This window comes from Paralichthys olivaceus, chromosome 2, assembly GCF_024713975.1.
Source record: "Paralichthys olivaceus isolate ysfri-2021 chromosome 2, ASM2471397v2, whole genome shotgun sequence".
Lineage (NCBI taxonomy): Eukaryota > Metazoa > Chordata > Actinopteri > Pleuronectiformes > Paralichthyidae > Paralichthys > Paralichthys olivaceus.
In genome coordinates this window covers 27,956,180-27,971,195 of record NC_091094.1, presented here as the reverse complement: position 1 = coordinate 27,971,195, position 15,016 = coordinate 27,956,180, and the positions used below count along the sequence as shown (strand labels likewise).

At 42.5% G+C, this 15,016-nt stretch overlaps 1 protein-coding gene across 1 annotated transcript in view; it reads right to left on the bottom strand.

Annotated features, from left to right (window-relative positions):
- Nucleotides 1-14,605, bottom strand: part of LOC109640020 (receptor-type tyrosine-protein phosphatase gamma-like) — a 350,667-nt gene extending 336,062 nt beyond the window's left edge. The window contains exon 1 of the mRNA XM_069513834.1: nucleotides 14,036-14,605. Coding sequence (XP_069369935.1) covers nucleotides 14,036-14,129 — 94 coding nt within the window. The 5' untranslated portion in view covers nucleotides 14,130-14,605. The remainder of the gene's footprint in view (nucleotides 1-14,035) is intronic.
- Nucleotides 14,606-15,016: the final 411 nt, after the last annotated feature.

Sequence of the window (15,016 nt, the reverse complement as noted above, 5' to 3'; positions counted from 1 at the left end):
GATAATAAACATACCTTTGTCCTGGAGTTGTCATTTTGGATTATTTGTATAACTTATTAAATCTGTTATGTTTATTCCTCCGCACCAGTGACAGCCAGTATCCAGAGGGATTTTGTCTTCAGGCTGTCCGTCCATCCATCTGTCCCATTCTCGTCTACGCGGTATCTCAAGAACGCCTTAAGGGAATTACTTCAAATTTGGTGCAAAACATGAACTTGGACTTAAGATGGAACTAATTAGATTTTGGTGGTCAAAGGCCAAGGTCACTTTGACCCCTCAAGCAAATCTTTTGCCTTGTGAATGCAATATTGCTGAGAGATACGCCTTGAAGTTCTTATTCTGTTCTTATTTGGCACAAACATTCACTTGGACTAAAATGATTAACTGATTTGATTTTGGTAGCCAAATGTCAAAGGTTAGGGTCGCAGTTGCCTAACAAATAATGCATCTGTTTTTCTTAAATGTGATATCTTAAGATCATCTTGAGGGAATGTCTTTAAATTAGGTTCAAACTGTCACGTGTACTCACGGATGATCTTACCTTGAGAATGTGATATCTCAGGAGAACCTCAAGGGAATTCAAATTTGGCACACATGCCCACTTGGACTCATGACCAAACTGACTAGAATTTGGTGGTCAAAGGTCATGGTGACCTTAAATGGATCCGGAAAAAATGATGTGGAAGGACACTGCACTGGTTGGTGGAGGTTTACAACCGCAGTGCACTTTTTCTAGTTTTCAAATAATTGTTTACTTTACAGTTGCTCACCTCCCACAGAGCACTGCACTGCACTTAAGTGCTATGCCACCGCTGTAAGGTTGGTGGGAACAGTGTGTTGTCACCAACAGTTGACAGAGCCAGGCTGGACAATCAGCAGAAAGTCCTCAATGTTGACCAAAGAGAAACTTAGGCCTTCCCCGGTGTAAACATTGAGGAAAGCAGCTACATATTTTGACATATGAGTTTATATATTTTTTATTATATTACACACTTTACATACACAAATCAGTTTTTTTTTCTTTTGCTGTTATTTCATTTAAAGGTTCAGTGTGTAAAATTTAGTGACATCTAGTGGTGAAGTTTCAAGTTGAAACTGAACACCCCTCACCTCACCCTCTCCTTTCAAACATGACAGAGAACCTGTGGTAGCTTCAGTTGTCAGAAAAACTCTTGACAGTGTTTAGTTTGTTCAGTCTGGACTACTGTTAAAAAACATGGTGGCCTCCATAGAGAGGACCCGCTACCCTTTTAGGGTAATAACCAAAAATTTGTACAATTTAGATGAAACACACTAGTGAAAACATGACTCGGATTATTTTATATTAAATTTCTGCTAATAGATCCCTGTCACCTAAATCTTATACACTGGACCTTTAATCATGATTAAATATACATCTAAGTGATTCTAAACTTATGATGATATGATACCCGTCAATCATTCTCACATCATTTTTATGTTAACTTTCCAAATAATAACTGTTAGAACCATTGATACAGACAAGATGCATATAGTGGGAGTTATGTTTTCTGGATAGATACAATTTTACTCTCTCACCACCCGACCTTCCTACTTGCAAAAACACATTAAAGGTCCAGTGTGTAAGATTTAGGTGAAAGGGATCTATTGGCAGAAATTTAATGTAGAATAATTCTCATGATGTTTTCACTCGTTAATTTCATCTAAATTGTATGAATTGTAGTTTTCTTTACCCCAGAAAAGGCCCTTTATATTTAAATACTTTATACTTACATTGAGGGGACCCTCTCTACGGAGGCTGCTATGTTTTTTACATTAGTCCAGACTGAACAAACTAAACACCTTTTGAGTTTTTATGACAATTAAAGGCTTCCACAGGTTCTTTTTCATGTTTGGAAGTGGAGGGTGAGGTGAGGGGTGTTCAGCTGCAACATGCAATTTCAACAATCGATATCACAAAATTCTAAACACTGTACCTTTAACTACCAATCAACATCCATTTCATGGGGCCAAAGCTTGCACGTTGACTTTAAACAGAACACAGTTAATGGCTCAACAGAGCCGTGCACAACACCAGAATTGAAAATCAGAGCTGGAAAGAAGGTTTGTGCTCCCTTTGTAAATATTTGATCAAGGCAGAAATCATGAGCAGCCATGAGATTGATGTGCAGGCACTGACTTTTTTTTGGGAGCTGCTGATGTGAGATTGGGAGACCAGGAGTAGTGAAGGGTGCAAAAAATTAATTTAGTGAGAGTGGGGGCAAGAGAGCTTGCAAGCGAGGAGAGCTGGAGGTCTGTATAAAAAGTGGGGGAAGGGGCTGATGGATGAACATTTCCTACACTGGTGTGATTGAATGATAAAAAAAAAAAAGGTGAATTTATACATGGTGATAATCCAGAGTGTAAGTGCACACATGCACATTCTGCGTTTTACAGACAGGCCAACACTTTAAACAATCATGTCAAGTTTACCTACATCGTCTACATATTTTCACCAGATGTGAAACACACACAAAGTTATTACTTCGACTGTTGCTATAAACAGGTAGATGGAGGCTACTCAGTGTAAAATCTCGACAGCAATTAGTGTTATTTTAGATTTACTGTGATTATAATATGATTACATAATGATAGCAGGTTTGACAGGTTAAAAAGGAACAGAGGAGTAATTAAGTGTTTGTAAATATCAGTTACACAACATGTATCTAGTGTAGTGTAAAATCATACCACTCATACCAGAGATGTTTAAGTTCTTCTTTTTCCATGCTTCCACACCTGCCACAGCCAGCGGCATTATGTGTTCAGATTGTTCATCCGTCCATCTGTTCATCCCATAAATGGGATATCTCGAGAACGCCTTGGGGGATTTCTTCAAATTTGGTCCGAACACTTACTTGGACTCAAGGGTGAACTGATTAGATGTGGGTGGTCAAAGGTCTCACTCAAGGTGGCCTCACAAAGTATGTCTGTTTTTTTCTCGAATGAACCTGCGGGTTTGAAACTGCTTAATAACGTGGGCTGCCAGTCAGAGTCAAGTCTGACAAATAATAAGGACAATAGAAAGAAAGAGTTTTGTCGAACCATACAAAACAAACAGTAAACAACCAGCAATCAAATATTATCACGAAAAAACAGCAATGCAAAAGCAACAGACCACAATAACCACACAATCAGCTTTCAAAAGTGTATTTACCAAAAGCAAACAACAACCTTGGAATGTGAAGGAAGTGTGTGTGTGTGAGTGTGTCCCACAGTTCAATCCATGCATGTAAAAACTCAATATCAGTCTCCCTCACAAGCCTAACACTATTCAGTCCCGTCCAGTTCAAACCAATGCAAAACATTACTCAGCAGAACCGTTAACTCCGCCAAGACCGACAACTTTGGGGAAACTCCACAGGTCAATACACAATCCACTGGAAAAATCTCCTCCTGACTCAGACTCACACAATCCCCACGTATTCCTGCACTGAGCGATCAAACTCATTGCTCCGAAGCACATTACTAACGATCCATATGTTGGATCAGACTATGCAGGGCTGTGGTCTGGGATTGGGACTGGAATATTGAATCATTATGGGTGTTACTGTGGAAGACATGAATGAATGAACTCTCTGATAGGTTGAGAGTGACAAGATCCAATAGTCGCTAGAATGTGATATCTTAATATCAGATTGAGCGAATGTCTTCAAATGTGCTATATCAGGACTGCTCATAGGGAATTGTATTAAATCCGGCACAATCATGAATGACCTGATTAGAATTTAGTGGTCAAAGGTCAAAGTCACTCTGACCTCTCAAAACTAATTTGTTGCCTTGTCAATTAGCGCAGAATATACTCCAATATACTTGATGTATCGTGGCTTGTACCACATGCGATGTAAAAAATGACTATATCGCGACCATCGAGTATTCATTTTCACGTGACTGTTTTAAGCCGTCAGCATGAAATTCTCTTGGAGTTGCGCTTCTCTCCTCTCATGCCCCTCTCACAGCAGACCGCTCGCTCCCATCCAGGAAACTCTCCTGCACGCATGCACATTTTTGTATCAGGAGCACAGAGAGAACAGACTCAGAGAGCATGAGACACAGAGAGAGAGAGTGAAGAGTATCAGCGAGTTGTTCTGAGACGGTTATTGACAGTTTGTTCATTTTCAATGTGAATGCTGAAATGAACAAATCAGTTTACAAATGACGAACGTGAGCGGCTCCAGCGAGAGTGAACCATTTTGTGAGATGCGCGGCGTTTTCACGTGAAGCGGCTGGTCCGAGACTTTGTCAAAGAACAGTAGAAGCAAACAGTGAAAACACAGTGGCTATGATCCACAGCTGCTCAATGATTAAATGGCCCCGACATTTATATTCGACTTGCTGATTTCTTCCGACGAGGTGCATTTAGGTACTGTCGGAAATGCTAACATCCGCTAGCTTCACCACTTCCTGTGGACTTTTATGAATTTAAAATTTGTGCAGTGATTTAGAGGAGATTTCAAAATATCGAGATATATATTGCGTATTGCGTTACACCCTAAAAATATTGCAATTTATTTGTCATAGGCCATATTGCGCAGCCCTAATCTGAACCAACAGGAGGGACTAGTAGCTTCAGAGCAATACGCGTCTGGGAGGATCATCTGTTTTACCTTTGCAAAAGCATGTTGTTGCCACTTAAGAGCAGACACCTAGTCTGAAGGAATTCATCTGGTGGATTTTTTATTACCTGTGGAGATTCCCTGGAGCTGCCAGCAGTTTTATGTCTGACTGACTGACTGAATTAACCATTGACGGTGACGTGACTGGCCTGTACATATTGTTTACAGGAACGCTGTTGTTATTGATGCACCACCAACGCTTCTCTTTCTGTTTACTTTCCTGAGTTGTTGGTTTATGAAGATCTGTGGTAAAACCCTGAACAGATTCTGTATCTGTTTTTTGTTGTTTGAACTGCATTGGACTATGTGGAGCATGTGACAGACACTAAAACATTTGTACATTTACGTGTAATGTAAATGTACATGTTGAGACTGTGTATATGAGGTATGAACTGCACCGTTGCTCAAAAAACAAGGTCTGTACAGAACTGTGGATTTGGAGAGCTGTCACAGACCCACCTGATATCATGTTTATTTCCTCATTCATAGCCAAAAGGAAGATTTTGAAATGTGCCCTCATGCGTCTTCAATACTTTGCATCTTGATGCTGACTTTGAAATTTGTCCTGACTCATTTATAACTTGTGTAGCGAAAACTACTTTGTGAGCACTTAACAACCATAAAATTAAGTTATATTGTGTGTATCTGTGGTGACATTTGTGTGTTTGCACACAATATTTTTTTCAGTCTGGAAAAAAAAAAGGGATTTATATGGCTTGATTGAGCTTGGCTGGCAAGTGGGGCTGCAGCTATAATGTGTTCAGAATAATAATCCATGGTTACAGAAGCATGTTAATGTGACCAGATAGAGGAGGAACCCAGAGGGGAATCAACAAAAATAAAAAACTGCAGTATGAATTCCAAAGAAGAGTAGAGCGGAAAGAAAAAGCAACTTAGAGGGGAATGGAAGATAGTTTAGTAAGTATATTTTAGATAGAAAAGGTAAAGGACTACATAAAAGCAAACAAAGTAATGGTGAATGCATATAATACAGCCTTAGGGCAAGAAACAAGTGTGGGCTGAAAGGAAAGAAGACCAAAAAAATGGATAATCAAAAACTAAAGAAGGAACTAAGAAAATGGGGGAAAAAAGATGTAAAGGGAAAGAAGAGAAAATTGAAGAACTGAGCAAATGAAAAAGAAAATGTGGGAAGGAAAGAATTAAAAATGCAGATGAGGGAGCAAAAGATGAATGACAAGATTAGCAATGGTAAGATTTATAATAGCAGAATAATAGGGCTTTAGATAATCTTGGTTGACTGAAATTTTACCAACTCTTCAACCAGTCGGCATGTTAACTCAATTTGTCACTCTACCTAGTAGCCTTATAGATAAATTACACTAAGACACAAGAGGGCGCTCTGAGAAGGCATACGTCCTCCAAGGCTAATGCCCTATCAAAACAGCGTTTCCAATTTTTCTCTACATTGTGGCAGCTCGCCATATTCTCATTTGTACTGCAACATTTTCATATAGAACAAGATTTTTTTTCACTCTTCTCATAATAACATCAGAGATCTGTAACTTGGTGTTTTGCTCCATTGCTGTATTTTATTTTGTATATCTGCATGAAGCTCTATTTGCCACGTCTTCTCTTGCTTGCACTACAATCAAGAAAATTGAGACAATTCATGCTAACATTCAGGCTTCGTAGTTTCAGCAGCAATTGTGTGCATACCCGAAGTTCTATTAATTACATATCCCTTTTCTCACAAGATAACTTGTTTTTCACTCTTCTCAGTCTATGTACCTGGCTCTGGAAATCTGTGACAACTGATGTTTGTGTGTGTGCACGCATGTGCATCCCCGCTACCATCATAAATCAAATTAACTCTGTTGGAAACGAGGCAGACAAGGTGCAAAAAATCTTGGATTCAGACACTCACCAAAATTCAATGGGTTTTTACATAATCCTGCTACTTAACAAACGGTCCAACATTGCGAAAATTGTGGATTATAGTTGAGGTTGCGCTTATCTCCTTATGAGCGTATTAAAATTATGATCAACAGCAATGGTCCGACCAATGAAAATTTGGCCAGACAAGACATCGCATTGCCCAACCAAAAACTAAGCAGGGAGAATAGATAAATGAAAAGTGGGATGTACAAAGGAAATAAATGACAGCTGAAACAAGAAAGAAAGAAATGAGGGAAGGAGCAAAAAAAGAAGAGACGCTGAGTGATAGCTTACTGAACTGTTAAGTAAAACATGAGGACTGTTGTCTAACTGACACACCTAATATCATAGTGAGACGGTGACATTTCGTTCACCTTTCTAAGGGAGAAAATAGCTGCTTCCATTCTTCCATTCTACTGTCAGTGGGAATGACTGATGGAAGCCAAGTGAAGTGCATTTCACCATTCAAAATGAGAAAGTGGTCTGGGAAATGGCAGGAACACCCATCTACACCTTTCACTAGTGTATTGGAGAGCTGTCACAGCTCCAGAGTGAAGGGCCACCTATTGAGCCTGACAAAAGAACACAAAGTGTCTGAAAGTCCTGACATGTGCCAAGGTGTGGGGGAAAGAGGGTGAGGGTTGACTGTGGCCTAAAGAACCACCTGGCAACCGTCAGCACCCCCTGTCAGGAATATCCCATCAAATTGCGTCTTACAGCTCCAAAAACAACTCAAGGTCACAAGTTTCAATCTACCGGGCAGGTGGAGCGCAAACTCTCTTTGGCTTCCATAGTGTCCATTTGTTTTCTCATCTCATCTTCTTCTCCCTGCGCTTCCCACTGTTTGTTTGGTGTCGCCATTGGTTTGGCTCGTTAGACTCCATGCCAGTCGACAGCCTGTCAGTCTAAGCTCCTTTTAACACTCAGCAGCCCCGCACAGTGACACAGAAGCTCCCCTGGCATCGCGCTTAGCAAAATTGAAAAAAGGGTTTGGCTGCATACACCTCTCCACTCTCATCAACATCTCGTGCCGTCTCCGTGTCTTTCTCGTTTCTCTTTGTTTTTCCCATCTCCATGTCGTGTTTCTGCCTGCACGCAACCGCAGCCTGCCAGGGTGTCTTGCAGCATTTATTGGTTTAACAAGAGCGAGTGGAGACAAAAGAAAAAGGAAAAGTGTACAGACATTCAACTAATCTTTAACTCTATGGCTGTTGTCTGCAGGGTTGAATAACACGTGTGTTTTATACTAGTGCTAATGCGGCACAACAACTTTCATAAAAACACATTATTGTGCTATGAATAGTGGACAAATTGACAGGTTCTTTAATTGTATTAGCTATTTTCTTTTAATTGGCCAACATTTTTTCTCTCAACTTTATTTCCAGCAGCAGCAGGCAACTGTTTTCTTTGAGAAAGCACTGGTAAACCCACGGTACACTGCCCGCCCAGCACAAAACAACAGGCTGACAGTTAGCCAGAACCTGGCGTATAGAGCATGTATCAAGCAAAAGAAACCAGGCCTTGGTGGAGACCAAAACACAGATACAAGTATTGTTATAATAAAGTTACATAAAGTACTGAAAGCAGGACCACCTCTTGTTTTATTCTAAAGCACCAGACATATCTGGGTGAGGAAGTGTATGTATGTATATATATGGTGTCAACAGTCTGACAATAGCTGGCAGTTAGCAATACCATTACTGATCAATGTAACACGTGAGGATCTCTTTTTTGTGACGATGCAAAGCAGCAGAATTGCAAAATGAAAGTGAATCATTTTTTTTAATTCCATCCACCGTTGTGTTCAGCAGGCACCATAAGGTACAAATCCCTCACACACTCAGCTTTTATATCAAGACAATGCAACTGAAGCCATATCGGACATAGACTGCTTCAAAGTGTGTTTGATGCTGATTCTACACTAGGCTTTTTTTCCCCCAAGAGCCTTACTCAGAGGTAAGAATGAAATGTCTGCTTCAGGAGCATGTTTGTGCTAATGGCAGGGGGAAGCACATATGGCAGCTAGCAAAACCCTGCCGCAAGCAAAGAAGACTTGGTAAAGCACAGTGAACAGAGTGGGAACAGTGAGTAAATATGAGGAGGAGGTGGATCGACTATGCTGCTGGAAAGCAGCTCTTACAGGCTTCACGCGTCTTCCAGAAAACAATAGGGGAGAACCTCCTCTTATCCAAATTAGAAGGAAAAAAATAGAAAAACCGTGTGACTGTTGAAGCACACACCTTATTTCCATCAGCCCGGTAAGATACGAGAAACGGGGCAGCAGCAAAAAGACATCTCCATCCTTCCCAGAATTCTCTGTTGTCAAGCTGAACTGTGGGGCCATAAGCTCATGAGGTGCACAGGAAAAAAAAAGAGATGAGAAACAGATTAAACGCCTAACAGGCACACTCAGCTGAGCAGAGGCACTGAGCGGAAACAAAAATGATGCTCCGTGTTCGGCTCCACTCATGGTGTTCTTCAGATATCATTAGCACTCGTGCACTTAATATCATCATTACTATTGTTTTCATGATCAGACCTATTTATCTTTGGTTCACTTTGTGCAACAACACAGCATCATTTCCTGCAAAAAATCAATGTGGATTTTTTTTCTTTTTTCCACATTTATCTAGCGGCCGAGTTCTCTCTCTCTCTTTCTAGCCAACTGTTAGGAAATTAACATCCAAAGCAGATATCTAACACCTCCCCAGCTGCATCATACATGCACATATATACATATGAACATGGCACTGTATCTTTTAACAAATCTGGTAAGGGGGGTGTTGACAGGCTCTGTGCCGACTGATAAAGTGGCCTGTGAGCCGACATGCTAGCGTTTTTCTGACCACAGCAGAAGCCAGATAATAGCCCGGTGAGCACTGAGATGATGCCGATGATAATGTTGGCAACTGAAGGCCACGGAGCATATCCAATTTCTTCCCTAAATGTCAACCTTTCCCCCGTAACACTGCATCAAAAAAGCTTGAGAAAAGGTTCATGACACGGAGACCTGCTTAATAGTTAGGAAAAAAAACCCATAAAGGCAGTGTATGCATTCACGTACTCAGAACAGAGAAAAGGAGGGTGGATTAAAAACAATAAGGGAGGAGAGGGACGGAGATAGATGGAGGGAAGGGTGTAAGCGTTCATGGAGGTGAAGAGATGTGCCAGCTCCGGCACTGGTGAGATTACAATGACTGTTCTGTTTTTCCTCCCAGCCAGAAGCGACAGGGCCCATTCATTTTTCGCAGCAGAAAGCGACAGATTGGAGCCAAAACATCTCTTTCTTTCCTTGTCCCTTCTGTTTTCTTCTTTTTTTTTTTTCCTTCTCCCTTCTCTTGAGTGTTTGCTTGACCCAAGGCTGAAGAACAGCACAGTGACAGGGGCGTGATGCCTCAGCACTGACACCGCAGACAGAAAAGAAAAAAGTGATGCCCTGTGTCAGCAAGCAGTCGCCCTGCGGTGAAGTTCAATGCATTCTATCCCCGTAAAAAAACAGATGTTTTTGTGGCTGCAAGCCGACCATTATGTGAACGACCAGAAGGCCGTGGTAGCAGCAGGCAGGTCACTTGTACAGACGGGAAAAAAAAACCTCCTGTATTTGTAACGCTGTCTTAATCACTGCGAGTGTTGCTTTGCAGCGAGGTATGACATAATTAAAGTGTGCTCCAGACTGAGCTCAGAGGATGTAGCCCTTGCCCACGGCCTTCCAGCACTGCAGGTTGGAGCTGAGGTTATTGGCGGACTTTATAGCCTCCCAGCTGAAGAAAATCACAGGGAGTCACATCAGGACGAAGATGAGATGATGTCTGGTTTATAAATATGCGGGCAGATACAAAACCACCCAGATAAGACATGAGATAGATCACTGCCGCCTGGCTCTTATTCCTGATCGTGATGATGACAGGTCGTGTGAGAATATTTATTACGTTTATAGGATCAGCCAGCTTGAAAAGAACAAACTATAAAACTGACTGCATCATTTGATGGAAAAGAAAAGAGCATTCATACATATAAGAGAAGTGCTCACAGATAAAACATTCTGTAACACTCGTGAATGGTTTTTTCACTAACAGAGTAAATGTTAATGTGTGGCTCATCTCTTTGTCACTGCTCTTTTTCACAGCAAAACATGCATCACCTGTCATCGACATGTTTTGTAGAATATCGCTATAACAAGGTGATGTTTAATAAAATAACTGACAAAAATCCAAGAGCAGAAAAAAATAAATGGGGTGTATTTGCATATTTAAACAGAATGCTTTACAGATCTTTACAGAACCTCTCCCACTATTGTCTTCATTTCACACTCGACTAGATGTGTTAAAAATTATTTTGTTCGATAAATTGTTGTTTTTTTGCTGCATTTGCATGTGGCCCACGGGTGACGTCTTTTTTTTACATGGAAAGCTGATCTCGTCTTTCTAACCCAATCTTCCAGCTAAGAGCCTTATTAATAGAAAAGAAGAGCATGCTGGAGGTAAGGAGAGCGGCGCTGAGAGCCTGCGGATGACGATACCCACCAGGAGAGAAGCATACTCATCTCTGTTTCGACATCATCTGCCAGCCATTCAACATGAACCCGCCACCTTGGGCCTGCTCAAAGCCGGTATCATGACAACACGCAGCAAAGCTGAGGGCAGGGGGGAGCGAAGGAAGGGGTCAAGTAGGGAGGGGGGTGGTGGAGAGAATCATCAATGTGCGGAGGTCTGAGCCACGGGTTTGCCCTTCGGCGACTGCGCTTACATCCCCAGACATTCACCGTGTCAGTAAAGCATCACAAACTGGCAAATGAATATCAATCCATCCATCCGTCTGTTTCCTATGCACGGGGTATACTTCACTTGAAATCGATTTTCCCAGCACAAAAAGATGCCTTTAGATTTTTTTATTGATTTTTTTATCTTTCACAAGACAAAGTGACGTGCCGATGATTTGGACTTGTGTCCTTTCACTGTGAAAGAAACCCCACCTCGGTTTTCCACATTTCCTCTAATTGTCGACAGCCTTTTAGTTAATTTTTTTTTCTGTACTCTTTTAATTAATAAATGCTTTTGTCTGTTTTCCTGAGTTGATACAGCACCCAGACCAGCCGTTTGATGTGTTACATTGCCTTTCAATACACACACTAATGAGCCTGTTATTAATATGATACAAAATGAATTTGTATTTATTGTCAATATTTGATATGTGAATACCAAGTGATTAAATTTCAACAACAAAAAAACAATCCTGATGTTTTCATGAACCAACACAAATCAATTCTCAACCTGTGGGTTAAACTATCATTTCCATCCTATTTCCATTTTTCCGTCTATGTCTCCGTCCATCTATCCATCCGTGCCATCCATCTCTCGCCGCAGCTCTCTCTCTCTCTCTCTCTCTTGCTTCTGGGCTCACTTGATTTGATTTCTCTCCAGATTTGAGATCAGATGGAATGCAAGATGAAAAATGGAGAGGATGAACCGGCACGACAAAAATCCTGTATGTCTAACAAGAGCTCCACTTCCAAAATTTGAAGTCCGTCTATCAATCCTAACAGCACACGATACCGGTACAGATTTGTAAAAGCATCGGTCAACAGGGCAGCATTTTAAAATCGCTCTCTAACATTCTGTGTGTGTGTTTCCTGACACCGCTTGAGACGTGTAAGACACATAAGAGCTAATCTAGGCGAGCTGAAAACTAGGCTAATACTGCCTGACTGACTGGGTCTGTGAGAATGTGTCATTCCTACAAACGGCTTCAGGACTGCAACACAAGCGCTGATGAATATCAACACTAGAATGGCTCCTCATGCTGGACATTTGGGAGCCATTTAGGGACTATGTTTCAATAAAGGCTATCGTGGAGTCTTTAATGGGGTTACTCCTAAAAATGACCGTGGAGATAGAGTTAGGGAAGCCTGTTTTGTTCCCCCTTTCGGTTACACACTGGGTTGAGAGCGGAGCTGGGTGATGTATCAGTATAATATCAGGACATAAAACAACACTTAGACAGCGTCAGGGGGATTTTCTCCCATCATTGTGTGAAGTGTTGCATTTTAAAATTGTCACAGTCATTTTACATTATTCTCTTTAACTACATTTTTCTTGCGTCGACGTATCAGTCACGCTTAAGATGAAGTCTCCTCATACAGACGTGGAGGTTTTTGGTGAGACACAGCATTTGCCATGTTGTTCACATCACCTTACATCTGTTTAATCTTAAAATGTAATTTCGGACGACTCGACATTGGATGGAGAAGATGCTCCCGGATGGAGATTCTGTGTAAGAATATTATCTATGTAAAACCAATTGTTACAGCCCGTGTGAACGTAAGAACGATGAAACTCCAGATTCAATTGGATTTAGGCGCCCCGCTAAAGTGTCCAGGTGACATGTTGATGATCCACAGCGAGGGGAATGTAGGAGTGGACACATCTGGTCAAGGTCAAATTTGATTTTGCAGGATTTATTTTGCAATTTGATGCATTTGATTTGTCCTCCTTGCACTATGGAAGTAACAGCAACAGAAAAGGTGCTGATTCACTGAAGCTTTTGGATCTTGGGGGTTTAAATACTGGAGGCTGTGGACCTCACACACTGGGGTCCCGGCCCAGAGGTCTTTTATTTATCGCTAACTTGAGAAGAGAGTTCCCTTTACCAAATGAACATGGGAGTTCATTCGATTCTGTTGTATAACATAGCCATTTATTATCTCAATTCGAAAAGTAAGCATGTAGGACAGTGATATGTTTTTTTTTTTTGCACATTTCAAAATCTGTGTTATAAAGCCATGTGGGCACAGGGTCAGGTGTCATTATCTGTGGACCGCTTGTGTGGGTCTACATGACCCCAAACACTGACACGAGCTCTGCTTTCCCCCTTGGAACAAATCTGAGGCTGAACTGGATGTGTGTGTGTGTGTGGTGCTCCTGAGAGTGAGGAGGCTTCACAGCCCTGCTGTCTTGCTTCAGGCGGTGAGATAACGGCTTTGGCGTACGCGCCGCCGGCTGACAAAGCATCACATCTCCCTCGTCTCATCTACCCGTGCTACCCGTATCCCTGACCCTGCCAACCCTTTACCATCTTCACACAGGCTTCCCGCTTTTTGCGTCATTTCTTTCACAATGTGATTGCAATTCGCAGGGATAAAAACAAATTTAAAAACGGCGGAATTGGAGCGCACGAAGACGGAGACAAATCTGAGGGAAATTGCTCCTGTGATAAACTTGTGTTTTGAATGAGCATGAATGGTTCAAACGGGTCCCATCCTTTCACTAAACTGCATTTTGCGTCTCCAACAGTTTCCAGTCAACGTGCCGGTGCCGGTAAAGCGTGTCCAAGCCGCACCAACATTAGAGACCGGGGGCAGTTTATTCAACGAGGGGACCTGACTTTATTCCATCAGCCTATAAGAGAAACGTCTTGTCCCGACAATGGTTCAGTGATAACCGCATTTCTTCATAGGCAAGAGGAGCAAAAACACAAAGCCCGGCGTTTGACTTGTCGGGGATTAAACTTACCGGGATGGCAATCGGCCCAAAGGAGCACGCAGGCTGGCCAAACGAACAAGAAAATCCACCAGCAGCAACAGCACGATTGCAGTAGCCTCCACATTGTGATGATACGCCCGTCGACATGCACACAAGAAGCAGCCACAACTGTTGAGTTTCCCCCCTTTTTGCGGTCAAATTAGCGTCGCCTTTGCTGCGTAAAGAGCAGCGCCGGGGACGCAGCGGAGACCGAGACCGTGCACGGTGTTGAGATTTAGTTAGAGGAGCAGTGGAGAGTCTTTCCGTCCCAAAATCCCCCCGATATTCCCGGATATCAGCATAACACTCGGATACTGGCGGTGATGGAGGAGCGTGAGGATGCAGCCGGGGAAAAGTGGGTTGGAGGAGACTGGAGCAGCGGAGGACCACACGGTGCCTTGTCGATCATGCGGCTGCGGCGGTGGAGGGAGCGCTCGTCGGGCACACACAGAGGGGGGAGTCGGTGTCGGCGGCGGCGGCGGTGGTGGTGATGATGGAGAGCTGCGCGCTTCCCATTCCTCCATCCATCCAGGAAGTAACGTGTGAGCCCAAGTCAGGCAGAGACTTTAAAACAGTCTCGATCAGAGCGAGAGAGAGAGAGAGAGAGAGAGGGATATAGAGGGGGGGGGGGGGGGGGGGGGGGGGGGGTCATTCCTCTGGATCCTAGCGCCGGCAACAGAACGCACAGTCGCTCGGTAATAAAACGGAACATGTCCCATAACAGCAGGTAATAATAGATCTGAGCTCTCCAGGGGGTCCTCCAGCTTATAGTGACCTCAGAATAGTTCCACATTTGACAGAACCCCCCGTTTTTACCACCGCATTCTGTCTTAGACGGATTCCAGACTAGAAGGAATGCAGTGATGATTTATTGAGCCTGGACATCACTCACTACAGTGCAAGGTGTAGTCATCTCCACTTGAGTTAACCTTCATGATGGTGTGATTATGTAAAGGCCTGCACAGATAAAAG